Source organism: Akebia trifoliata, chromosome 15 (genome assembly GCF_017979445.1).
Source record: "Akebia trifoliata isolate Shusen 1 chromosome 15, ASM1797944v1, whole genome shotgun sequence".
Classification (NCBI taxonomy): domain Eukaryota; kingdom Viridiplantae; phylum Streptophyta; class Magnoliopsida; order Ranunculales; family Lardizabalaceae; genus Akebia; species Akebia trifoliata.
This window is the reverse complement of record NC_141389.1, coordinates 7,233,312-7,259,381: the sequence shown is the minus strand read 5'-3', so window position 1 is coordinate 7,259,381 and position 26,070 is coordinate 7,233,312. Positions and strand designations below refer to the sequence as shown.

The following is a 26,070-nucleotide window of genomic DNA, read 5'->3' as shown; positions in this document are numbered from 1 at the left end:
TTCTGAACTGCTATTTTCACCCCCAACTTTTACTTACTGCACCCGAATTTTTCAAATTATATAACACAGCCCAATTAAAGATTAAAACACACCATTCAAACATTAAAAAGATTTAACTCAAATTATTCTAACCATTACCAAACATTATAACGCTCATTCAAACAATTTAAATAGTAGTTTGCAATTATGATTAGGCTCATATAAAATATTAAACCCAAAAAATAGAAAAATAATTTAAAAAATTCAAAAATAATTTAAAAAATTCACCTGTTGTGGGAAATCATTAAAAAAAATATCTTAAATAATATCCCTATCTCTGTATATTTAGGATCTTCCTCCATGCTTACACTCAACTGGAGACACTTGTTTCAATTTGAAACAACATTTTCAAGTAGAAATCCGCATGGCGCTCAGAGGGGTTAGAACTCGCTGACCACCAAATGTTTTTGGTCTTGCCAAGTATACCATTGTCTTAGGAGGATAACCCATTACATGAAAGGAGGTCCCACCTACAAAAGTTCCGACAACAATAACTAAGAGCCAGGATAGTTTTAGACGTAAATATATGGGAAGAAAAAGTGGTATCAACAATAGTCATTTACAAAGAAGATGAACAAACATTCCTAATATTCTTCTAATAAGAGATATCAACAATAGCAAATGAACAAATAACTTGATAATGCATAGAAGATAATAATTCCTTAAAAGGAAAGACTGAAAATATTCATCCATCAAACTCTAATCCATAGCTAATATTTAAAACCATAACAAATCAAAAAAGTATGTCGAATCTAGATTTTTTTTTTAACATAGTAATGAAAGTCAAAATAAGGGTAGATATACCTAGGGTGTGGAGAACCCTTGATTGGCTTCTGCCTATACTTTCTCCACAATTACTCGTCAAAATGGATATCTGAAATCTTGTCACTAATTGCAGGCATTTTGATGGTTCTCTTCACCCTCCTATAAAACAGAACATTCACTACAACAAAAATTGAAATTACGAATGGTTATAAACCGTTTCTAATACAGGTTAAAATGGTTCACAGACCGTCTCTGATCGAGGTGTCGTTAATGAAATTAAACAGCTGTAAGCCGTTCTAGATTTAAGGATTTGGAACCGCTAAAAACCGTTCCAAATATGAAAGCACTCAAAAAAAATCATACCTTGTACATCGGAATTTAAGACATCAGTTTATAAGACTGATATCCTAAGTATGAGACTTTAGACATCGGTTACAAAGCGATATCTAAAATGGTCATAAACCGATAACTAAATTTTTTAAAGAAAAAAGAAAAACACTATGTTCTTGAAAGGCCTATGTTGACAGACATCAGAAAGCAAGTAAGCCAAGCCAAGTGGGCAAAGTTTATTAATTGCAAAAGCATGGGTATGCTATTCATATAGCTCATCTACAACTTTGTTCTCATATTTCAGAAGAAACAGAGGAAATATGGAAGATATGTCTGGTCCTCCAGACCAACTAAAGGAATCCATAGCTGAATCTATCATTGTGATCAGTAGTCAGGTTTACCCTTTTTCATATTGATGGATGCAAAATCAGCTTGGAAATAAAATCAAACAGCAGAACCACTTCGCCACATATTGAGGTAAATGCAAGACATGCTTATAAAAGAAACTAGTAGACAGTTTTTGAAATATTCAGAGAGCATATACATGTCATCCAAAAAACTGGTCTGCAATGAGATACACACCAACAAATAAGAGATACACTGAGAAGTGGTAAGATACACACAAACAAAACAAGAAAAAATAAACTAATGCTTAGATATATTTATAAAAAAAAATACAATTTATAAAGAAAAAATTACTTCCTTAACAACAATAAAACCAAAAAGAACCAAGCTTAGTTGAAGATGCTCTAAATACATATACTTATTTCTGTTAATGCTAAGTTCCAAAAGTGAGATTTCAACCAATAAATATAAGTATGGAATTCTGAAAAATAGATGAGTAGCAGTCAACATGGTAAGGTATAGATATCAAAAAAAAATTATGAAGTGGAAAATCGATCCATAATTATCTTTCTCTTCAAATGATGGGGACAAGATCTTAATGAGAAAGTTCTAGTTTTCTAGATCACTACAATCATCCACTTGTGATACTAAAAGTGAAGGAAAATGCCCCAAGAGTAACAACAAACCTTACACTCCAAAGATCAACATTAAAAGACTAAGGAGTTTTTCCCAATTCCTAATCTTAAATCGAGGAATATGATCACTCAAAACCAATAAACCAATCTAATCCACCCTAAACCCACCCGAATACTAAACCATTTATACCCCACTGAAACTAATTTCCATCCTGTAACACTATCCTGAACAGCCCCGTAAGACCTTCCAAAACCCCACCTAACCTCACTGCTGCGGCATACCCTGCTGTAACTCCATTCTAACCACTTAAAACCTTCTAAACTATCAATTTTAACCAACCCAATCCATCCTGTAAACTTCCATACTGTTGCAATTATCAGCAGAAATAGATGTGCACACATACAGAGGAATATTTCAAACATATTAAACTTGACTCTACTGGATGATTTTACTCATCCATTAAATCCGAATTGGAAGACACTGATTCTCATTGTTGGATGAGCTTTGGATGATTTTACTCATCCATTAAAAATCGAATTGGAAGACACCGATTCTCATTGTGCCTTGAAGTGATTACTTGATAAATGATGTTCATGTATCTTACTAATAGTTTTTCCAGTTTTGATCCGATACCCACCAACAGGTATACACATATGTAATCTTCTTTACTCACATTGAAAAGGGTAACAGCTGTATGTGCATCAACTGCACTAAAAGGATCATCAAGGAGGTAGATGTCTGCATCATTGTAGACAGAGCCTGCCATCCACACTACCTTCCACTCAGGCTTCCTCACAGCCTTCCACACTGCCATCCACCCTGTCATCCACACTGCCTTCCACTCAGCCTGCCATCCACCCTGCCTTCCACACTACCTTCCACTCAGCCTTCCACACTGCCATCCACCCTGCCTTCCACAAACAAAAAGAGCAATGATGGAAATGTAGGCATAGACATTGGTGCTATCCATGTCGGTCTGCAACAAACAAGTACCATGTATAAGTTTCCAGCATGATCAGTTTTAGGGACTAAAACATAGATCTAACAACAGGTCAAATCCCATTTAAAACTTTTATACTTCACACCATTAATTATAAGTACAGTAAATGTAATGGCCACTGAGGTAACTAAAATTTCCAACTAGAACTTAACCAACAAGAATATTCCATGTTTTAATGTTGAATGAAATCAAGGAAGATATGCAATATTATAAATACAAAAATGTCCTAATTTCCTTAAATATGAAAGATAGCTTACGTTGTTCCAGCCACTCGCGTACTAATGCGAGTAATATTTTTTTGGAAAAATTTTGCCAATCCAAAATCTCTAATTTTTGGGACTAGGTCCTTGTCAAGAAGTATATTACTAGCTTTGATGTTTCTATGCACGATGGGAGACTCAAGTTCTTCATGAAGGAATGCAAGGCCCCTGGCAGTGCCCAAGCAAATAGCAGATCTTCTAACCCAGTCTAGCTTAATGGTTTTACTCTTTGGACCTAAGCACAAAGCAAACAAAATATTCTTCTAGTGCCTATGGCAAAAAGAACTTCCGAAAAAATTCACCGTTCACACTACAGTTTTCTGAAGTGTTACCTAATAATGCACAATCAAGGCAATTATTTTCCATATATTCATAGACCAAAAAAATTCATGCACCCCTTACTTTGATTCAGCAGAAAGCACCTTTACAGCAACTTGTGTCCCATTTCTAAGGATTCCCAAGAAAAATAGAATAAGATAATGAACAATAATATGAATATGAGAAAGGGTAAAACAATCTCTACATGTCTTATTCTCTTAATTTCCAAGGTAAATGTAATGCCAAAAGTTGTGAACATTGAAAGTATAAGGCATTCCACAAAACATGAAAGCCCATAGACAACTGAGCAGTCATGAAATAGACAGTTCTCTAGAAAAAAATTTCTTTTGTTTTATTTGGAATTTGAGTGTGAAACCATTTAAGCAGTTAAATAACTATTTTCAAAGTATTTTTAACAAAGTATAACTCTTCAAAAAAACTAATTCTCTTAATCTTAATGTTAATTAAATGGGTATAAACCATTTTGCAAACTTGCACATACCTTGTAAACGGTTCCAAAACCTCATCAAGGAGATAGATGTTGGTGCTACCTATCAGATATCTGTGGCAATCATCTTGAATGATTTTTATTTTGCATTAGTGTATGTTTTCTTGTTTTTCATTTCAAAAGTAAACAAAGGAATCTGACATGACATATTTTAGGCCCCAATAGATATATTTAGTTATTTGAATCATGTTTCGGTAAAAGTTAATGATCAGGATGACTCTAAGGAGATTTTTTTTGTCATTCATCGAAAATATTATGAGACTCCTCTTTAATAAGATCCAACAAAGTTCTCCTTTCTAGCTGGTACATCTCATGCAGAATTGGGTCTAAATCAATCTGGGACCAATATTGGATCAGACCCAAATCTGATCCAATAAGAATCGAATTGGATTCTTGTCAAAGATCTCAATAATGATCCAAATCCCGTCTGATAAACATTTGGATCGAGTCAGAATTGGATAAAATCTGTTTTGATGTATAAAATATATAATGTAATCTAAATACCTTCTCAAATTTTATATGATCAGAGCCCTTTCAGATCAGTTAATCCATAACTAATCTGGTATGTTATTGAGTGCGATATATATTACAGTAAATAGAAGCTTTAAAAATAGAGAATTAAATGGACAAAATTGGTCAGTAATCCAATACTTCTATTGATCCAAAATCAAACAGCAAAGCAGATATCTTGGTGTTGTGTAAATAAATATACAACAAAATGAACTTTTTGGTATGCAGAGATGTAGACAAACAAGGCACGCATTGTCCTAAGGAAGATTAATAGTCCCCTGCACTTGATGGTGTGTTGCTTAGAGGCTCAAGTATTTTTATCCTCAAGATTCAACAATCTTCTATCCAAGAGAAGGTATAGAACTCCATTTATCACTTGGGTTTAATTCATCAAAAAATATTAAACCAGTGAAATGTTTATATTAAAGACGAATGATTGATTTAAAAAGAAGTATCAAGAGGGAGGGTTTTCGTTTCTTTTTTTCTTACAAAAATAGGAAGGGATGGTTCTCTTTTATAGACTTTGGGACCTAATGGATGCCTTGATTGTTCTATAAGGGGCACTCTGGTTGGATATATAAAGGATGTGATTTAAGACATTGTGATTGTTCAATGTATCCTATGGACGCATAATCTGCCATGGTTGTGTATAGCTCAATTCATATATAATCGTGATCTTTTCATATAGAGGAGCTTAGTACTGAAGTCATCTTTAATTACTGTACTTTAGGAATTGAATAGTGACTCTTTAATTTCTCCATTTATAATGTCTCATTTGAGACATATTTCAGCCATACATACCTGTTGAGAGAACGCATAAGCTAGAGCCCTTTCACGCCTGGTTGTTGCTTCCAATCTATTTTGGATCCTCAGTTTCGATATGTTGCTACTCACTGTGCTGTCATCCCATTCTTCCTGCAAAATGCATTTAACATATAAAATGATTTAATCTGAATAGATGTATTCAAGGTCTAAAATGACTCAGTCAAGTGTTTAGCTCATCTGAATCACCTCAGTTTAGATTCAAACAAACAAGTCAGATAAATTGAGCAATTGAAACCTTGCATCATAATAGTTTTCATTTTTTTTTTGTTATTGTTTTTTTATTGACTTGGTGTATTTTTTAATATGGTTTGTGTAATTTGTTAATTTCTACTTACCAATACTAGTGCAATATGTGTGCTAAACAGATTGCCTAAACAAAAAACATAATTGGCCACACTCAAGAGTCAAGACTGCTCAATAGGGATTATAGAGATCAGGCCATGCCAGATCAAACCACACCATATTGTTTCACACATGCCGGCATGAAAGAAGATGATATGTGATTGTTGATGCACCAGCATTGTATCTCATTTTCAACCCTATCAAAACATATTTACACGGAAAAACCATGGGAATACATATTCTAAATAGTGGCTTAATTTGATGGCAAAGGAGTTGATTCTGGATTTTAGATCCCGATTCTAGATTCTAATTTAGAATTTAAGAATGAAACGATAAACCAATAATAATTGAGATGATAGAACTTTAATTTGGGTCTTGTTTTTCAGTTTGCTAGAAATTGCATCCATCTAAATACAAGAAAAGATATATATATAATCAGATTCCAACATCAAAATCTCAAAATCTGCCACATTTTTATCTTTCCCACCACCCATTATCTGGTGGATTGATAATATACCATTAGGTGGGTGCTAGGCTCTAAGCAAAGAAATATTGTATATTGATCGGACAGCCTGTTTATTGTAAAAGCAGCATAGTATGTAGAAAAAGCAGGGTTGAGAGCATTAAAGATTGGCACCAAAACCACCATGTTTTTACTTTCAAATTTCAAACATGGAAGATCTATTGAATGAAGTAACATTCTATTTACATGCAATGGCAACATTTCAGATTTTTACTGCAACTAAATGTCCAATGGTAAAGGTTCAAACCCAATATCTCAAAATTGTAGAAAGAACTTCAAGAACATAAATAGTTAAGTAGATAAGAAGGCTCACCTTGAGAATGTGTTTTGCAGACCTAACAACAATTTCGACAACACAAAGATCCCAAATATGAGGTAAATGCCTAGTCATATCAGCTATCTGGAGAACATGATTCAGACTCATCAGAAAGAACAAAGTAGCGATTAGATTAAAAAAGAAAAAAGAAAGAAATATAACAAATCTTCAAATTGGGATTAAGAAAGGCTTACTTTCCTAATTTCTACAGCTTAAGAGAAAATGCATGGAAAAAGGCAGTTAAAAAACATGTCCTTTATGCACAAGGAACGTCCACATATTCAGCTAATGCTTGCTTTTCCAATATAATGGACATTAATTCCATGAAAATGTAATGCTTCAGTTAATGTCTGACCGTGAAACCTCAAGCGTGCAAAGATCTTGAACAAACTTAGGGATCACTTCATCTTTAAGATACAAACAAACCTTCCTCACACTATCTTCATCAGCAGCTACCTCCTAATAAATACGAAGGGGTTAGACAAGAGAATAGAAATTTGGAAGTCTATTAGAATTACAAAGGTGAAATCAAAAGGAAGCATCATCACATAGTTAATAACTTAATATAACAGGACTTACTTCTCGACTCCCAGCCAACTTAAATTCGGCAAATAGAGTTCAAAAGTATTTCCTCAGACAATACACCATTTTCAGCAGGTGCAGAATCACATTCTTGGATAGCCTTAATACTCCCACTTGTTGTATACTGTGAAAACCATTACAAAGTAACTCTTAATGTGCTTAAAATAATTAAGAGGTAGGAAATTGAGTACAAATTATAGGTACAATGTTTGTCAAATAGACAAGAAAATATGTGTTGGTGCCGAACATGATAACCTTGGAAAAAGCATCAGATAGAAATGCAATTATTTATAATACTGCAATATATATTATAACAAAATCTAAAGATAGTGTTAAACACATTCTAAGAAGACTTGTAGATTGATGGACACAGTAAAACTGCATCCCCATATATATAAATATTACAAAACAAAAAAAAAAAAGGAAAAATTAATCAAGATTTTGCTGTAACAACCATTTTCACAAACATCTGATACATATCGACGAGTGTTCAACATAAGAGATCATTTAGTGAAACGTGATGTTCTTATTATGCAGACCAAATATACATGCAATTCTACCTTACTTTGGACCGCTATTGTCCAGGTTCCATCAAAACATTTGGAGGGATATATTGTATCAAACAGAGTTTGTTCAGTTATTTTCTGAAGAAGATGAGGTAAAAAATTTATAATTTTTATTTGAAATCGGAATCAAAATTCAAACTGATTTAACTTCAATATCATAGTTTGCTTCGATTTGATTTTAATTTGGATTGAAAAGGTGAAAGAGTTTTTTGAGAGTTTAGATGAAGAACTTAACAAAGTGAATCAGAATCAGAAATCACAAAATAAATTGAAGCGAAGCACAATTTGATTACATACCTGAGCCGTGTTCAACTCAGCGTGATCCATATAAATCTAGCTCTAGGAAGAAAGATCAGAAACAATTATCTTCAAATCTCTACAACTAATCATCCACAGATCCTAAAAAAATCGAAAATTTGGGGAAAATTAGGGCTTTTAATGCAAAAAAAAGATCGAAATTACACATTAGAAATTATCGGAGAGAATATCAAAATGTAAAAAATAGTAAAACGAAAATCTAACCCGTGAGAGAGCGAGATGTGCCTTCTCGACTGAGAGAGCAAGAGATTGAAAGGGAGAGGCTGACAGAGAGGTCGACTGAGAGAGAGATCGAAAGAGAGCAACCGAGAGAGCGAGAGATCGACCGTGAGAGCGAGAGACAGAGAGAGAATGAGAGAGACTGGCCAAAGTCTATTTCAACTTCTTGTTCAAAAATAGACATTTTCTTGGAGTGTAAGTAAAGCCACCATAATCATCTGGATTTATAAGAAACGGACAACTAGTAAATGGTTTGACAGTAAGGTGGGAGTGGGGGGAGGGCTTAACATAAATAAAAGGGAAAGCACAATGGGGCCATTTAATGACTGACGAGTTTTGAGTAGAATGAGTAGTTATTAAAATTATATTTTTTTAAATGTTTTAAAATATTAAAACTATATTTAAAAATATTTTAACTTAACTCTTTCAAGATGGCTCGACCCGTAATTGAATTGGGTTTTTGAACCCACAACTTTAAAGTTGCTTTGCAACGTGTCAAACCAACTAAGCTATAGGTCTAAGTCCTAAAATATGGGTGTGTTAATCTGCTAACTTCAATGGGTAGTTTCTAATGAAGTTACTTATGTTTCCAGGAAGTCGATGGGGTGAAAGTTCTTCAGCTGAAAACAGTAGTTGGAGCTACAATTCGGGTATCGATCAGATATATTTTGTAGTTCTTTATATTTTTTTAGTTGTTAAATTTCCTTACGTTATCCTTAGGCATCTTTTTTTGTTGGAATAGTTCTTTGATAATGCTACTGGTATTAATGTTCCCCGGTTTTCTGCCCAATGTATCAAATATGATGTGTTTTCCATTTCGTATCCACAGGTGTTCCCCAAGATAAAGGACTCTATTTAGGTATTTATCTTTAAAAATCAAAATGCCAGCTGAACATTAATTGTCTCATTAATAGAGAAAACGAGCTTTTGGAAACCATTTAGATTGTCAGGCTATCAACAAGTTGGCCCTTAGTGGATGTGAAGTGGACATCAAAATTTGATTGGCAACTTCATCACAAACAAAGTGAAAATCTATTTCAACATGCTTTGTACAAGTACATGTCAAGTAAGTAGTTCATTCATTACTATGTTGATTGAAACACGAAATGAGAAAGCTGGTGAAAGAACAAAAGTGTACAAGTTAGAGTTGGTATTGACAAAAAGAAATAAAAAAAACTAGTAGTGGTAATTGTTTCTTGGTGTTATGAACATGGGGTAGTCTTGAAGTTGGGGTTGTATTTTGGGTTGGAGATTTTTATTTCTAAACTAATGATCTATTTTTTATGAATGACAAAAATTAAGATCACGAGGCATAGAAAACCAATCTTTTTCAATTTTTTTCCCTTTTATCTTTTTGATAAATAATAATATTGCAGGGGTGTGATATGTTAGTCATATTTCAATTTCTTCATCTGCTTGAAGCTCATTCCAGCATATCGTGGGTTGCCTTGAATTTAATTAGAAGCTGACTATTTTCAGTTCTTCCATTTCTAGTCATCAATCTCTTTTGGGTTGATAGCATAAAACAGAGAATTTGTTTCCTAGTAAAGCTCTTCTTTGGTACTTTTTTTTTTAGCCTATTGAAGCTGATGATTTTTTATTTACTTTCTCTATTATTACATAAATGTATGGAATGTGGGAGGCCAGACGGTAGTGCAAATACCCCCATTTTTCATTTTTAAAAATGACCTATTGTAACGGATATTAATATGCGTTGCTATATGTATTATATTTTATTCTTTTAAAAATAGACTTACTGTAGTGGATATTAATATGCACTGATAGATGTCTTATATTATATTTTTAAAAAAAATTGACCTATTACAGTAGATATTAATATCCACCGTTATATGTATTATATTCTATTTGTTAAAAATTGACCTATTGTGGCGGATATTAATATCCGCTGTTATATATATTATATTTTATTTGTTAAAAAATTGACCTATTGCAATGGATATCAATATCCAGCACTAAAGGTATTACATGTAACAACGGAACAAGTTATCCGTTAATACATTTAACAATTGATGTAACAACATCGGATCTTGATTCCGTTGCTCATTCGCCGCAATAGCTTTTACCAATGGAAAAAGTAGCTTGTAGCGAAAGAAAAATCCGTCGCTATAGATTAAAAATGTTGTAGTGCGTCTAAAAATCATAATTTCCAAGGAAATTCATTTTCTTCCCATTTCCATGCACAATCAACCCGACCCTCCACTTAATTTGACTATTTTTGAAAAGAATTAATAAAGAAGGAAACAAAAATAGAAACCAAAAAATACAAAATGCATCAAAGTATTTTAATCATATTTCATTTTTCAATTTAAAAATATAAAATATAATATAAAAAATGAGCACCCTCAACCCACCTCATCTCCTGTTGAAGGAAAAATGAGCAAATGGACCCTCTTTTCACAATCCCACGATGCTTACTTAGAAAATGAAGCTCTCGATGCATCTCTTCATTCTCCCAAAATCAATTAAAATTTAAAAACAAATAGTTGCTGATATTGTTGTTGATACCATGACCTAAACTTTAGAGCTTTTGGTTGCAGTGATGAAGTTGCTTCTAGTAAAGCAACCAAGTGATGGTAAATTAAAATCAAATAGATATAACATAGTTTCTAAAACTCAGCTCAACCCTGATTGTACAAGGACGAATCAATTCAAAACCAGTTGATATTTTTTAAAAAGTCCACAAATTTGGTTCTTTTTTTTTCTTTTTTTTGGGGGGGGATATATATTTTAAAAAAAAATAAAAAATTTAAAATCAATATCCATACCAGTGAACTTAACAGGAAATGAACCGAAACTAGAAGAAAATGGAGGAGCAATTTTGGAGCGACAAAGGCATAGCAATCAAGATAAAAGGAAAATTTAATATGACGAAAGACCAATTATCTTTTATAAAGCTGAATCTTGGATAATAAAAAGAAAAACATCACATTAATAAATTAAGTGTAACAAAGGTCAGAATGTGGAGATGGATGAGTGGAAAGAGTAAAAAATAAAATTATAATGACCGCACTACGAATAATGTAGGAGCAACTCCAATAGGCGATAAACTATAAGAATCTTGCTATCTTTATCAGCATATTGAAACTTAACAACCAATGCACATTTCAAATGGCAAAAGCAAAAACAGCTGTTCAAATTTTTAGTTTTGGTGCAAAGATATAAGTGAACATTTGGCGATATGGTTTGGGTATAAAACATATATTGAGTACAAGCTTATGAACCAAGCATTGGATAGAGAAAAGAGGGAGGAGAGATGTATTGATTTATACTACAAGAATTACATATGCAGAGCACTATTATTCTTACGGATACAAACAGGACAGCTTCATACATCACCACTAACTTAAAAAGAAGCTCTATTATATTCGAGGGAAGACTGCATAGAAGGTTTGAATGCAAGTTAGGATGACAACAAAACTTGCCGCGAAGAAAGCAAAACCGGTCCATGGGTTACTAAAATGAATGTGCAAGAATTCAACCACGGAGATCCTTGTCTTGCTTTTGTAATGCTTTTCAATGCCCTTTTTAACTTTGTAATAGGCACGAGGATCTGGCACCAATTCGTTTGCCAACTCGTTGAAGAGTTCAGCAACTTGTTCGTCACTGCCAAGGAAATTGAGGAGTATGCTCTTGGAACGTAACTCCTTCACGTCTTCAGCATGATCGATGAGAGAATCGAGGAAACATATATAGGATGTGACTTGATAATCATGGGAAGCGTCCGGACACATCTCAAAGGCGATCAAGTTGAGAAACTTGTCTTTGGTTGAGTCATCGATGGCTATCGGAGGAAGTGAGAGCTCTCCAAAGACCTTGTAGGAATGAAAACGAATGTCCTTCAAGCAACTTGTATGGCTCCTCCTAAAGTTAATACCCACTGTTTTAAGTTCTTTGATCGATCGAAATGATTGCCAAACGCCATAACTCGACTCAGATGAATCAGACTGGGGACAATCACCTAACAATTTTGTTCGAAGAAGGTCGAGGAGATGAAGAGGTTGTTGTTCTCGATCTCTACTCGAAGTTGTAAGCGACACCTTAGAATGACTCCCAGGAGGATTCACTTGACTCTTGATAAATGTGTTGACCATTTCTTTACCTTCACTTTTGGGGAATCTAACGCTCATCAGCACCTCGAGAACCAAAAATGGGAGTTGGTTCTCTAGCAAGAACAAGTCTCTCTGTAAGAAGGCCGTAATATAGCAACACGTTGTCAATTCACTGTGCTTGTTATTCGTGATGCATTCAATGAAATGAAGAACAAAGCAACCATCCAAGAACATTAAGCGTGTAAATGCTTCATCATCGTACAGTGTTGTGGAGCCTTCGGCATAGTACTCCCTGGCTTTAGCAAGCACCTCTACAACTTTGTTGTAGAAGACCTCAATCCTTATGTCACAACCCGAGACGAATCTCCGTGCAGCTGCATTCTTGAGCTTCTCTATCATCTCGAATTTAGGGTTGCCATGGTGATAAGGACCGATAGACGCCACTGCAGGAAGAAAGCATTTCTTGTGTGCTTCGATCTCTCGTAATCTCCGTGGTATCTTTTGAATTCGTGGCCTGATACCCGTATTTTGATCTCCAGTTTCCATCATTATGTCGATCAACCAATCATCCCTACTTCTTGGATGGTGGCTACCTTCTGTGGTCATACTAATACGTCTCTCACGTTCATCGGCTATTGAGATAGGCCTAGCATGGCTTCTGCTCATTTCTCCGACTGCTTCAGTAATCGATGTCCTCTCGGACATTTCCATTGTTGAAACCAAATGAATTGTATTGGTTTGTTCCATTGGAATACGACTCAAAGTGTGTGATTATCAGTTAAGGAGATTGCACAATGTACTTGAATTTATATAGCTGTGAGCTAACTACCATGTATAGATAGTATTGCTGGAAGTTCTAAGAATCATGGTTTCCTCACATACAAAGTAAAGGATAAAAGGAGAAAAAATATGGATTATTTGTGAATGATTGGTGTGAACTGAAGTACCAAGTTGGAGTACTATTTCTAGGAAGTCATAAGTATCATACTTTACTCACTTACCAAGTAATGGAAATTAGTACTTTATGATTTTCTTTCTTTTCTAATGCAGATCTTTGCAGTAGCTACAAGTGAAGAATTATGTGCTGTCTCCATAGAGGGAGAAAAAGATGGGTTTGGCTTTAAGTTCAAAGTTGTCGTGAATGTGAACGTGTATCAATCAAGGGATCACTATGATTGGGGTGGGTCTGTCAATGGATCTGGTCCAGATAGGACCGAGTCGATTTGGTACCAATATGATAAGGATTGGACAGGGCCCAGAACTGATCCAATAAGCATTGGAGCAGAATTTTGTCAGAATGAGCTTTTGTTGGACCTTGATTTAGGATCCAAACCCAGTCCAATAAAATACGATCAGATTCGGATCTGGCCATATGCGTTTTGAAACACAAAATCTAAATAAACTTTGTAGTTTTAAACAAAATATAATATAATTTAAATATTTTCTTGCATTTTATGGTTCGGGACATGATTGGTCCAGAACCAAAGGTAATTCCCAGTACTTTATGTGGTCATGTAGGTATATACCGGAAAATAGCAATATTAGAAGGCCTAAGGCCATCGAATCTTACAAAATTTGACGGACCAATTACCCAGCATCTTTTTATGTCGAATACATTTTTCGATGGCTTGATGCCATCGAATTCCACTACGTCATATTGCGGGTTTAGCGACTGTACAATTGCGTTAAAAACGACTGCTAAAGACTGTCGTTAATTGCGACAGTTTTTAACAGTCGGTTATTGGTCGTTTCTACTTTATTAAGTTATATCAACAACACCGAATCAAATATCTCTCTCTTTCTCTCTCTCTCTCACGCTCGATCTGTATCTCTCTCTCGCTCTCTCGCACTCATCTCCGTCTCTCGCTCTCAAATCTCTTGATCACACTCTCTGTCTCTCGCTCTCTCGTTCTCAAATTAATGGAGTCTTACTATGAATCTCATAAGTGGAAATCCTAACGTTGTTCAGATCATTAACGTTTACGAAGACGAGGATTATCTCCATATGGTTATCGAGCTCTCTAAGTCGTCCAATCTCTACGATCGCATCTCCAAACGGATATGCGGGAGAGATATTTGAGGCGAATCTGAAGGAAAGATATTTGAGGATGTTCTCCGTGCGAATCTTCGGTTTCCAACTCCGATATTTCATTCTGTGTCTTCGTCGGCGAAAGATCTTTTGTGGAGGATTCTCTGTAAGGATGTTTCGAGGAGATTCTCAGCGGAACAAGTTCTCAGTAATTGATTTATGATGAAACCTTATTTACTCTATTTAAATCTCCTTAAATGCCTTCAATGAGAGTCTTTCAAAGAGATTTCTCATTTTCTTGCCAATTTTTAGGGTTTTGATCACTGTTTTACTCTTATAATTCAAGGTTTTTAAAGTGTTTTTTGTTTGATTCTTTAAATTTTCCCTATTTTAGATTTGCAGTAGTTTTTGAATCTCTTTTCTCTTCATTTATATTTGCCAGTTTTTAGGGTTTTGATCCCTGTATTTTGTATGTGTTGTATGTGTTCCTGTATTAATTTCTCCATTTTCTCTGCATTAATTCCCCTTCTTTATTATTCTACTAGATTTAGAGCCAAAATCCCCAAACCGAAGCTCAAAATAACAAACTATTTTGTTTGCTTAGCTGTTTGTTCTGCCTTTTTCGCTTTCTTTCTATTTCTATTTGTGGAGTCTTACCCTAAATCTAAGTTTCAATAGGCTAAAGTCGCACCACTTGATAGGTTGCAGAGATTTCTGCTAGAGAAAAAAGTGCTCCCTTCGGAAAAAAAGGATTAATGGGGTCTTACTATAAATCTGAGTTTTCAATAGGCTGCAGTCACACCACTGCTAGAGCAAAAAGAGTATACATGTATATGATAGTATGATTGGTTATGCTCTATGGAGCTGAATTTTGTTTCTCCTACCGAAACTATTTCAAGGTTGCTGAAGCTGCTGTTGTTGCATCTACACTGGATTCTCCTATTACGGGGTTCTCAGGCAAATCAGAGGTATGAATGGAAGACCATCTATTTGAGTTTCAAGAAAATATCCACCCAAGTTTGAGATTTTGGTCTTTTAGTATATATGAACTAGGTTTATTAATTGATGTTTGGTTATCTATTGGCTGGAGTTAGCAATGTTCCTTCTTTGCTGTATAGATTATACTGATACCTTTATTGTTATTTAATTTGTAAGAGATCATCTTGTTTCTTACATTGGGTATCAAATCATAGTCTATCTTATACCCTAACTTCGTAAATCCCAACACATCTATGGCTATGTGCATAGGTTTCCAATATTGAAGATAAATAATCCATCATTTGCAGATTTTTATTCTGCTTGTAGATCATGAAGCTTTGAAAATTGAATATATAGTTTATGAAGCTTTGATGTTGTGGTTACTCTATGATTTTTCAATATGAAAAAAAAACAGTGCAACTTTTTGTTTTTGGAGTGAAATCTTAACAATGTAGTTCAATTGGGTTTTTTTAAAGTGATAGAGTGCAATTGGTACTACATGATCTGCAACTAGTCAGTCCCAAAGAAAACAGAATAGAAAATATAAGAAAAGACCGTGTGAGCACATATAATTGCCATTATACCTTCATGATCAATACATCTGTGACTTTGCTTTTGAATTACTGGTTCCTCGACATCCGCACAATTAGAATTTCTCCCAAGCTTTCCTGATAGTTGTTTAACAATCCTTTTAGCTTTCCGTTTTGCCATTAAAATTAATAATAATTTCCAGCAACAAATGAGAAGATGTCCTAACACTTTACGATACTCCTTTGGATGGTACCTGTGGTAATTTAAACACTAAGTTACAAGAGATAGACACTTGCATTGATGAAAACAAAAACACACCATTGGATTGCCTTTCTGTGTAGCAATGAACCATAATATTATAAAAGACTTCCAAAAACTCCATTCCTTCTCCCTTTGCATTTGAAGTGTAATAATGAAATTTTATATTGCTCCTTTTTGGTATAAATGTATTTCATAAAATTTATATTTTCAGTGGCAGACTAAAACATATGTAAAGGAATTAATCCAATAACAACACTTGTGTCTCCAAAAGCAATCACAAGAAACACAAAAGGGCAGAATATTGCAACTGAAAACAGAAACAAAAAATATAAGTTTGAGATCTACAATGGGTTACACAATAAATCCATAGTTAGAGAAAATCACGACTAAAATTAAGGTGTTCAGGCATTATGGCTGGATAGTGTCATATATGACCAAAGCGGTAAGTTTAAGTCCCCTTTCATTGTATGCGAGGATGCCGATATTGATGAAGCTGTTGAGCTTGCACACTTTGCTTTGTTCTTTAATAAGGTATGTCCGATTAATATTTTCTTTAGAATAATTGATTTTGTTGATCATAAACACTATGTTCTTTATAGGGACAATGTTGTTGTGCTGGTTCTCGCACGTTTCTGGGTGTCACTCCTATTTTTTAAATACAAAGCTGGAGAATTACCAAGGGGAGGTTCTGCTTTCTAATGTGAGTAGACTTCGTTTTTTTCGACGGTATAAGACCATAGTTTTTTCCGCTTTTATATCCAGTCGCAATTTAAACGCGACTCCTTTTTAGAGAATCCAATAGAGCAATGGACTCGTTGGCTTTCTTTCAAAGTTCTATTGGTTGTATTAATCTCAATTCATATTAGATCTTTTAATTTGGATGTTCTTTTCTCAATTTAATATTTCAGCTTGGATTGTTTATCCCAATAGAGGACGGACTGATAGAATCAAGATCTTGCTACCTCTGATAGAATCAAGATCCATTTTATACTTTGTAGGTAAGGTTTTGCAAATTTCACCTTTTTCTACAGAATTGTTATTATAATCTCAAGATTGGCCTTGTTCCGGAAAGAAAAATTATGTTTTCAAATACATAAAAATTCTTGTAACTTAGAAAAGTTAATGACTTAATTGAAATTTTTTAATGATTCAAAGTTCTGTTATGCATTGTTGGATGAGGATCTCAAATAATGGAGTTCTGCTAGGCTGCTCCATAACAATTATCGAACTAATATTACTTGTTTATAGAGAATGGCAGATTTTCTTTCTTTCTTTCTTTCTTTGTGAATTAATAGAGATGGGAGTACCAACTGTTTACAATATAACAGCTCTAACTAGTGTTCCTTGACTAGCATATGAAAAGGTGAGAATATTGTTTGAGTTCTTAAAAGGTACAATTTAGTGTTTTATTCAGACAATCGATTGCGGCAAAAGCTACTGAATTTGGTAACAGTAGTACTCATTTTTATTTTTTGTGGTGATTGGAGCACTGACTAGAATATAAGTAATCCAGTAATTATTATGCTATTGTATGATTTTCAATTGATAGCTCTCTAAGTCAGATAGGATTCCTAAGTGGAGTCTTTTGTTGTTTTGAAGCAATTTCTAGGATTCTAGTCAATTTTGTAATAGAAAGATTTTCACTGTTAGAAATGTTTTTTAAATATAAATTTGTTAGGTGCCAGAACAGAGCTTTCCCACCTTCTTATTTGGGCTTACCATTGGGGGTGGCTTATGATGGCAAGATGATCTGAGCATCAATGTTGGAATAGGTTAGTAGAAGACTCAGTACATGGCAAGCGAAATATCTTTCTGAAGGAGGAAGGTCATTATTAAATTTCTTGTGTCTTCTCTCAATTGCACGTAGTGTGGAGTTAAGGTTGTATAGGTTATTTTGGGATTTCTTGTGACATAGTATTGAAGGAAAGAGAAAGTTTCACATGGAAGACATAAATCATGTTAACGTTTGTGGGTATTTTGTGAGATTATTGAGCATTCATTGGTTAATAAATATGCATATTGTTGTTACAAGTCGTTTTATACTTTAAGTCTTCAACAAGTTGAATGGGTCATTAATTGTCCAAATGGCTTTCGAAATTTTTGCCCTGAATTTTGGAGTTTTGATTGTTAACTTTCAATTTTGAAGTTCAGACCTTTTAACTTGATATCAAATACTAGGCATTTCGTCATTTTTTAACCTGATAGCAATTGGCTATTAGTATAATGTCATAATTGGTGCAAGTTTTTTTTTTTTTTAAATATTTATCAGATCATAATACATTTTCTTATCTGTAAGTTGCATGCATTTATGTATTTGTACTATTTATTTATTATTAGTTATTGTCATTTTTATGAGTATTGAACTAAAATACAATACATGCTTTCCTCCTTACATTCATTTTTGTATATTAGTTTCATTATATTCATAAAATATTTAAATTGGGAAATGACTCTTCATCGGTTTCCAAGTTGACTTGTTCAGGTTTCCATACCATGGTTGGCTGATTTCAAGCAACCTTGATCGAACTAGCCGGTGTTCATTTGTCCTACTTATGTGTGTAACATGTGCTTAGATGACAAAAACAACATTTTTGTGAGCTTTCATCCTTGGGTATTAGTCTTGTTGTTCTTAATCACAACTGATTTTTGTCATGAGTTGGTTAAGACCAAACCAAAGAGAAGCAGCTTTGAATAAGTTCCGTTTGAAGCGGAAAGACAGATGCTATGATAAAAAGGTAAATTTATAGCAATTGTTACTAATGCATGTGATCGTCGTCACCTTCTTCTATCGATTGCATTTCATCCCTCTTTGGCATTTGAAAACACTGATGTTTAGTGCACTTAACCTTCTATTACTACTGCTATTAGTTATATTCTTTAAATTGCCTGCTGCATTTAAAATTATATGAATAATTTTTTGAACACTAGATCCCAAAATCTGCATTCTGTCTTTACTGCTTCAATGTCTTAACCTGGAATTATCTCATACAGGTTAGATATCAAAGCAGGAAAAGACTTGCAGAGCAGCGTCTGCGAGTGAAGGGACAGTTTGTTCGCCAAGTGCTAGCTGACCCGTCCTCATCATCTCTATGATTCATTTTCTGCATAGACGCCCAACTGATGACATATGCTTGGTTTCATGACGCTTGAGAAACTAGATGGTAAGAGTTAAGATGATAACATCATTAGCGTGTATGGCGCCATTGAGTTTTTTACTTCAATTTTCTTGCACATAGTGTATACACTACATGCCTCTCTCTCTCTCTCTCTCTCTCTCTCTCTCTCTCTCTATATATATATATATATATATATACCATGAGGGGTCTATATGTATGTACATTCAATACAGGCTCACAAGATTTAGCCCAATTTCGTTGTACAAACCATTATCTAGTTGGACATGGATAGAGGTTGCTTGATCTTGCTTAACAAAGTTCTGAATCAACTTGAACGAGTAGTGCTGCTAGAGTCATCTTGTTTCTGAAGTTTAGAGAAAATGAGGAAATCATGCCAGAGCCTACTAAGGTAAGAAGAAGCTTTGGGTCTGCTTGTTGCCATATATGCTCCCATTCATACAAGGACTCATAAGACTCTTGTGGGTACATAAGAAAGCATAAACCCACTTGGAAAACACACATAGAAATATTCCAATACTTAATACATTATTATATAAAGCCCCTTTGGTTCCTAAATATGGTTTCTAATACTTAATACATTATTATATAGGAATTCAAATACAATGAAAAGGTCGAAATTAGCTTATGTAGATACACAATCATAATTCCAAATACAAGAACAAACAATATTGCAAACCTTATAAAGTTGGATAGTGCGTGAACGAGGCTTGCTTGATGGAGCTTCGTAGGAAGTCCCTCCAACCTTTTACTAGTCCATTCAAGGCAGAGACTGCCACCGCTTCCCATTTTGTTGTTTTTTACACGAGATCCAATGCTTTATAACAACATTAGGTTTTCCACAATGTTTTTATCATTCAAAAATCCCTGTAACCTTCAAAAGTCCCTGTGGTTGAAAAACTCCAACCCAATTGATGGCTTGAAAATTTCAGCCTAACATTCTTCTTGTTATATAATATTTCATAAAGAGAAAATTTCAAGTATATACATCTTGTGATCAAACAGACCATCATCAACTACCCAAGGAGCTGATGAGAAGAGAAAAAGTTATCCAAAAAGCTACAAGTATTAATGCTTAGGCATAACTAAGTTACAAGTATTGAGGTTTCTGTACTAAGAATATGTTAGTTTATGGCTCTTGCCTATTAGACATGTTCTTTTACTTGTTGGCTTGCTGTTGCTGCTAGGTAGGTACATGAATATGGATAATCTATCAGCTGAAGATGGTAAAGTTGTAGTCTCTTACATCCACGTTGCAAAGATAAAATTGGTTATTCTGTTATGGTAAACTACATCATGTTGACTCGTTATTGGGTTATATGTATTTCTTGATTCAATTATTGAAGAGGTGCTTAGTTCAAGAACCCATGATTTAGAAGTCCAAACTAACATGATAAATGCCTTAAATGAAGAGAATGGTTCTTTAAGAAGAGATCTTGTGTCTCTTAAGCAAAATAAGGCTGCAATGGAGTCCTTAGAAGATGACCTTGCGTTAAGGTCAGATGAACTCAATGAGACCATTAATCACAACCAGATGTTTATTTGTGAAGTAGCTAAAAATAAATTGAAGATATGTTGCCAAATAAATAAATTTCACCACTAACTATGTTTATCAACAGATCTCTCAATGCAAAGCACATATTTCTGAGCTGAATTTGCATGCAGAAGCACAGGCACGTGAGTACAAGCAAAAGGTTGGTTATCACTCTCCGCTTTATCGAAATGAAGATTGCAAGATATATTTTTTCCTCGTTTAATTTTCTGAATCTGATCAGTTCTAAACCAGTTCAAAGCATTGGAAGCCATGGCTGAACAAGTCAAACCTGAACTTGCATCCTCCCACCTTGCAAACTCGTCATCAACTAAACTAGAAAAAAATGCATCAAAGTCTAGAGGATCGGGTTCCCCTTTTAAATGCATTGGATTGGGCTTAGCACATCAAGTAAACTCTGAAAATGATGAGGAGCTCACTGCGAGGAGGCTTCGAATCAATGAGCTTGAAGGCTTCGAATCGATGAGCTCAAGTGGTAAGTTAGGTGCATAAACATTAAGATTCTCTAAGCCTTGACATCGTATCAATCGCAATTCTTTTAGAAGAGGGCATGTGGAAATAAGTTTATGAGCTGTTTCATCAGATAGTTTAACATGCTCTAGATAAAGAATCTTCAAAGTCCAGACGTACCTCCATCGTTTCGATAAGATGCTTGTTCGAACTGAATCTTTCATCTCTAAAAAAGATAGAATGTGATGAAGAATTTCGCCTGGTAATTTGTCCAAGTAATTAGATTCCTCATCATGTTCATGGTGACGTTTCCGTTTGGATGATGAAACTTCTTCTAGGTTCTTCATATCATAGCAAAGAGATTGCATCAATATTTTCACAAATTCTCTTTTTCAATCTCAAATCCAATGTAAAACACTAGGTATGGCATAATTGGTAGTTAGATTTGCATAATGTTTCTAGATTTATTGCTTTGTAGACTAGAATTTGGATTGCTAGTTAGATTTGCATAATTGGTAGTTAGAAAAATAGTAAGTGTTATGAAAGTTGAAGACGAGGGGTATTTGGGTCTTTTCATGTTGTTAGTTGGGGTCTAGGTCATCAATTTCAAAATATAAGGGTATCTCCAATATTCAGCAACATGTGAGGGGGGTAGGTGTAAAATAATTTTTTTTTTTAAAAATACCCTATAGCGACGGTCACTGACCGTCTCTATATCCTCATATGACCGTCGCTATATCCTCTTTTCACTGTAGCAACAGTCGTTTTTCCCGACTGCCGAAGACAGTCGTTTTTTTTCCGACTGTCAAGGACAGTCGTTTTTTCCGACTGTTTTCGACAGTCGCAATTAAAAAACCACTCCTTTTAAAACGACTCCATTTACGACTGTAGGGGCAGTCGTTTTTGGCGAATTATGACGTAGTGTTCAACGCTGAATAACTGACAAAATTTCCCCAAAAAAGACGGCTCCAGGCTATTGAATTTAAATTTCACCTAAGAAAAGATAGAACTGCTATTTGCGGAACTTTTACTTGTTACATCCCATTTCTTAAATTATTTACTACACCCTAATTAAAGATTAAAACACACCATCATTATTACCTCAACATCACAAAGCATTATAACACATTCAAAGAATTGAACTTCAACAGTTGTCTACAATTAAGATTAAACTCCTAAATCTAACAAATAGATCTCTCTCTCTCTCTCTATATATATATATATATATATATATATATATATGGGGGTGAAGTTCTCCTGGGACATAATGTTGCTTGTAAGGTAGTAGGGATAGGCATAGTTCGTGTGAAGATATTTGATGGTATTATGAGGACATTATCAGATGTCAAGCATGTTCCAGAATTGAAGAAAAATTTGTTTTCCTTGGGTATGTTAGATTCAAATGGCTATTATTACAAGGCAAGGGGTGAAGTTATTTGGGTTTTTAAGGGTACTCTTGTGGTAATGAAATTGTTCAAGCTGTAGATGATGATAAAATAAATAACAAAAGAAAACCTTGGCATGCAAGGGTCGAATCACAAAGATAACATTAATCCAAAGAATTTTTATTTCCAATCCAATTCAATTTTAACAAGCTATTTAAAAATAGTTTGCAAAAAATGATTTATCTAAAATAAACTATTAAAATAAAAATTAAAAAAACTTAGAAATACGATAGAAAAGTGTAGATCAATTGGATCCACTTTCACAAATTTTATCAGGGAATTTTAGTTCTCTTTTTATCTTGATCCACTAAACGAAGCTAATGTTTATGGAAAATCAAGCAGTTAAAATGTAAACGGGATCAAAAGTATGCAATAATTTAAGCAAAGATTATTAGATAAACATTAATTATTCTCTGTGAAGCATGGTTCTTCTTAAACTTTTCAAAGAAAGAAACCATCAAAACTATGAGAAACATTTAATATCCAACCTAATAATAAATACCTATGCTACCACAATAAAATTATTAAATCATTACGAGAACAGTAAAACACTGACAAATCTTACTCAGACTTCCTCAACCGATCTACCAGGGGTTTAGCCAATAGTCATCGCAAGAACAATAAAACAAAATTAAAATAAAGAAAGCATTGAGTGGACAAGTAGAGATGAGAGAAATAAATTATTTGTATTGCTTCTTGACTTGAAACTAATAGAACCTCCTTACAACTTTCATAAAATTAAGAAAGAAAGAAAATAAAAATCAAAATTAATTCTCTAAAAATCTAGATAGCTCAACTCTTGGTCTGGTCTTCTATTTATAGAGAGACCAAATTATGATTTCTTGTGAAAATTAGAGTTTCGGAGACAATCCGTGGTTACAAAAAATATTAAAAATAGTCTATTACGAATGGTGTTCAGCCGCCAAGCTTTAGTATAAAATTTGAGGCTTGATCTTCTTCGTTGACCGTGGCGCCACGGTAAAGTTTTGGTCAATTAACTTGAATTTTGATCCACGATCTTGTTTTGGATCTTGGATTATAGTAGTAACTTCGAATTTTTCCGATTCACCTTGAAATTTCGCGAATAATTCCTATTACATGTAAATAACAATAATTAGTTCTGAATTATATATTTTAATTGAAATCAATGATAAATATGGACTAACCATACATTATGTCTAATGAGGGGATTTAATATGCAACTTATCCGTAAAGTTCATGTAATAAGGGTTCTAGAAACGACTTTCTAGACCCTAATCGGCTAAAGAAGAATGGGTTGTACGCATTGCAAGGATAGACAATTATAGGTACGGCGTCAGTATCAACAACAGATTTAGACACCACCAGATTGTGGCATATGCGCCTTAGGCATATGAACGAGAGAAGGAGGACAGTATTAAGCAAACAGGGTTTGCTTGACGAGAAGAAAATTGAAAAATTGGACATCTGCAAGCATTGTGTTTTTAGGAAGTAGTGTAGAATAAAATTCAGTATGAGCATTCACAGAACCAAGGGTACAATGGATTATATCCATTCTGATTTATGGGGTCTATCTCCGGTTGTATCACATGGTGGAGGCAAATACATGTTGACATTCATTGATGATTTTTCGAGAAAATTGTAGATATTTATTTTGAAAAGCAAAAACGAAGTTTTTATCAAATTCAAGCAATAGAAGACACTGATTGAAAAACAAATTGAAAAACAGATTAAGAGATTGAAGACTGATAATGACGTAGAATATTGTTCTATAGAGTTCTGTAAAAATAAGGGTATTGTGCGGCATCACACAATACGGAAGACACCACAACAGAATAGGATTGCAGAACGAATGAACAGGACTCTATTGAAAAAGACGCGGTGCATGCAATCAAATTCTGGTTTGCCAAAACAATTTTGGGCTGAAGCTGTTAACATAGCTTGTTATCTGGTGAACAAGTCTCCTAACTGTGCTATTGAGTTCAAAACTCCAGAGGAGGACTAGTCAGGATTTCCTGCTACGTATTCTGGGTTGAGGATATTTGGATGTCCAACATGTGTTCGTATAAAAGATGGTAAGCTTGAACCGAAGGCAAAGAAATGCAAATTTCTTGGATATCAGGCCGAAGTGAAAGGTTATAGATTGTGGTGCCCAGATGCAATAGGGAAAAAAAATTTTATCAGTAGGGATGTGACATTCAATGAGTTTATCATGTTCAGTGTGAAGGAGGTACTCGATACTGAGAGACCTTGTGGTGTCATTGAATAGGTGGAGCTAAAGGCTCCTATTTTTAAAAAAATAGTATAGATGATTTAGATTAAGAAGATGAAAAACCATGATAGGATCCTACTATCAGGATGAGATTCAGTTATAATAGTACAGCTTAGCTAGAGATAGACAAAGGAGGTAAGTTAGGCTACCTCAGAGATTTGCTCATGCAAATTTGGTGGCTTATGCAATTAGTATGGTAGAGACTATGGATGATAAAGAGCCATGCACCTATCAGGAGGCCATCACATATGAGGAGTCAACACAATGGTGTGTTGCCATGAGTGAGGAGATCGAATCTCTTCACAAGAACCAAACATGGGAGATTCTTGAGAAGTCAAAGGGTTAGGAGATTGTGGGATGCAAATGGGCCTTCAAGAAAAATAAATGAATGTTCGGTGTTGAAGATGTTAGGTTCAAAACACAATTGGTGGCAAAGGGGTATACGTAACGGGAAGGTGTAAATTTCACCAAAGTTTTCTTATTTGTTGTGAAACATACTTCTATCAGAGTGTTCCTTGCCATGGTTGCCTTATATAATTTAGAGTTTAAACAACTTGATGTAAAGACTATTTTTCTACATGGTGAGTTAGAAGAACAAATTTATATGCATTTAGCAGAGGGATTCATTATTCAGGGGAAAGAAGATCATGTGTGTTTGTTGAAAAAATCTTTATATGGCCTGAAACAATCTCCTAGACAGTGGTATAAGTGGTTTGATACTCTTATGGTAGGAAATAACTATACCAAGAGTAAGTACGATAGTTGTGTTTATTATCGAAGGCTCATAGATGGTTTATTTATGTACTTGCTGTTATATGTAGATGACATGTTGATTGCATATAAATATACTTCTGAGATTACGAGGTTAAAAACTCAATTCAATAGTGAGTTTGAGATGAAAGACTTAGAAGCTGCAAATAAGTTGTGTGTATAGAGATTCATAAGGATAGAGGAGTAGATACATTGT

General features: G+C 34.3%; 3 protein-coding genes across 27 annotated transcripts; 1 reads left to right on the top strand and 2 right to left on the bottom strand.

The window, feature by feature from the left end:
• Positions 1-242: 242 nt before the first annotated feature.
• On the bottom strand, positions 243-8,571 carry LOC147384156 (protein IQ-DOMAIN 13-like). 10 transcript variants are annotated; one of them, XM_086426386.1, is made up of 9 exons: positions 8,388-8,571; positions 8,163-8,264; positions 7,297-7,423; positions 7,081-7,176; positions 6,715-6,801; positions 5,513-5,626; positions 2,789-3,091; positions 844-982; positions 243-509 (listed from the first exon to the last, which is right to left on the bottom strand). In XM_086426386.1, exons 5-7 carry the CDS (start codon positions 6,790-6,792, stop codon positions 2,987-2,989), a joined length of 297 nt encoding a protein of 98 aa, XP_086282512.1. In that variant the 5' UTR covers positions 6,793-6,801; positions 7,081-7,176; positions 7,297-7,423; positions 8,163-8,264; positions 8,388-8,571; the 3' UTR covers positions 243-509; positions 844-982; positions 2,789-2,986. The 10 variants fall into 10 exon arrangements, with proteins under 10 accessions (XP_086282512.1, XP_086282513.1, XP_086282511.1 ...); XM_086426387.1 differs by having other exon boundaries at positions 7,144-7,176; XM_086426385.1 differs by having other exon boundaries at positions 7,073-7,176; positions 8,388-8,564.
• A 3,018-nt stretch (positions 8,572-11,589) lies between these two features.
• Positions 11,590-14,114, bottom strand: LOC147384155 (UPF0481 protein At3g47200-like). The gene has a single exon (XM_086426136.1). The coding sequence runs from the start codon at positions 13,217-13,219 to the stop codon at positions 11,783-11,785; it is 1,437 nt and encodes a 478-aa protein (XP_086282262.1). The 5' UTR covers positions 13,220-14,114; the 3' UTR covers positions 11,590-11,782.
• A 6-nt stretch (positions 14,115-14,120) lies between these two features.
• LOC147384154 (kinesin-like protein KIN-12F) lies at positions 14,121-22,326 on the top strand. Of its 16 annotated transcripts, none has more exons than XR_015172856.1 (6): positions 14,121-14,709; positions 15,401-15,469; positions 16,871-16,971; positions 17,180-17,269; positions 21,025-21,099; positions 21,181-22,215. XR_015172856.1 is itself a non-coding variant. In XM_086426138.1 (5 exons), the coding sequence occupies exons 3-5, from the start codon at positions 19,779-19,781 to the stop codon at positions 21,447-21,449; spliced, it is 351 nt and encodes a 116-aa protein (XP_086282264.1). In that variant the 5' UTR covers positions 18,917-19,006; positions 19,263-19,432; positions 19,621-19,778; the 3' UTR covers positions 21,450-22,326. The 16 variants fall into 16 exon arrangements, 1 of the variants encoding a protein (XP_086282264.1); XR_015172855.1 differs by lacking the exons at positions 14,121-14,709; positions 15,401-15,469; positions 16,871-16,971; positions 17,180-17,269 and adding exons at positions 18,917-19,006; positions 19,263-19,432; positions 19,621-19,796; positions 20,593-20,689 and having other exon boundaries at positions 21,192-22,326; XR_015172850.1 differs by lacking the exons at positions 14,121-14,709; positions 15,401-15,469; positions 16,871-16,971; positions 17,180-17,269 and adding exons at positions 18,917-19,006; positions 19,263-19,432; positions 19,621-19,796; positions 20,593-20,689 and having other exon boundaries at positions 21,181-22,204.
• The last annotated feature ends 3,744 nt before the right edge of the window (positions 22,327-26,070 follow it).

What these genes read in the sequence shown, in the direction of transcription:
- LOC147384156 (XM_086426383.1), bottom strand. Translation starts at nt 6,825, where the DNA reads ATGAGTCTGAATCATGTTCTCCAGATAGCTGATATGACTAGGCATTTA. An exon ending in CTGCAAAACACATTCTCAAG is followed by an intron (nt 5,627 to 6,714) that starts GTGAGCCTTCTT and finishes TGCATTTTGCAG; the next exon opens with GAAGAATGGGATGACAGCAC. An exon ending in CTTATGCGTTCTCTCAACAG is followed by an intron (nt 3,092 to 5,512) that starts GTATGTATGGCT and finishes TGTTTGTTGCAG; the next exon opens with ACCGACATGGATAGCACCAA.
- LOC147384155 (XM_086426136.1), bottom strand. Translation starts at nt 13,219, where the DNA reads ATGGAACAAACCAATACAATTCATTTGGTTTCAACAATGGAAATGTCC.
- LOC147384154 (XM_086426138.1), top strand. An exon ending in CACGTGAGTACAAGCAAAAG is followed by an intron (nt 21,100 to 21,191) that starts GTTGGTTATCAC and finishes GTTCTAAACCAG; the next exon opens with TTCAAAGCATTGGAAGCCAT.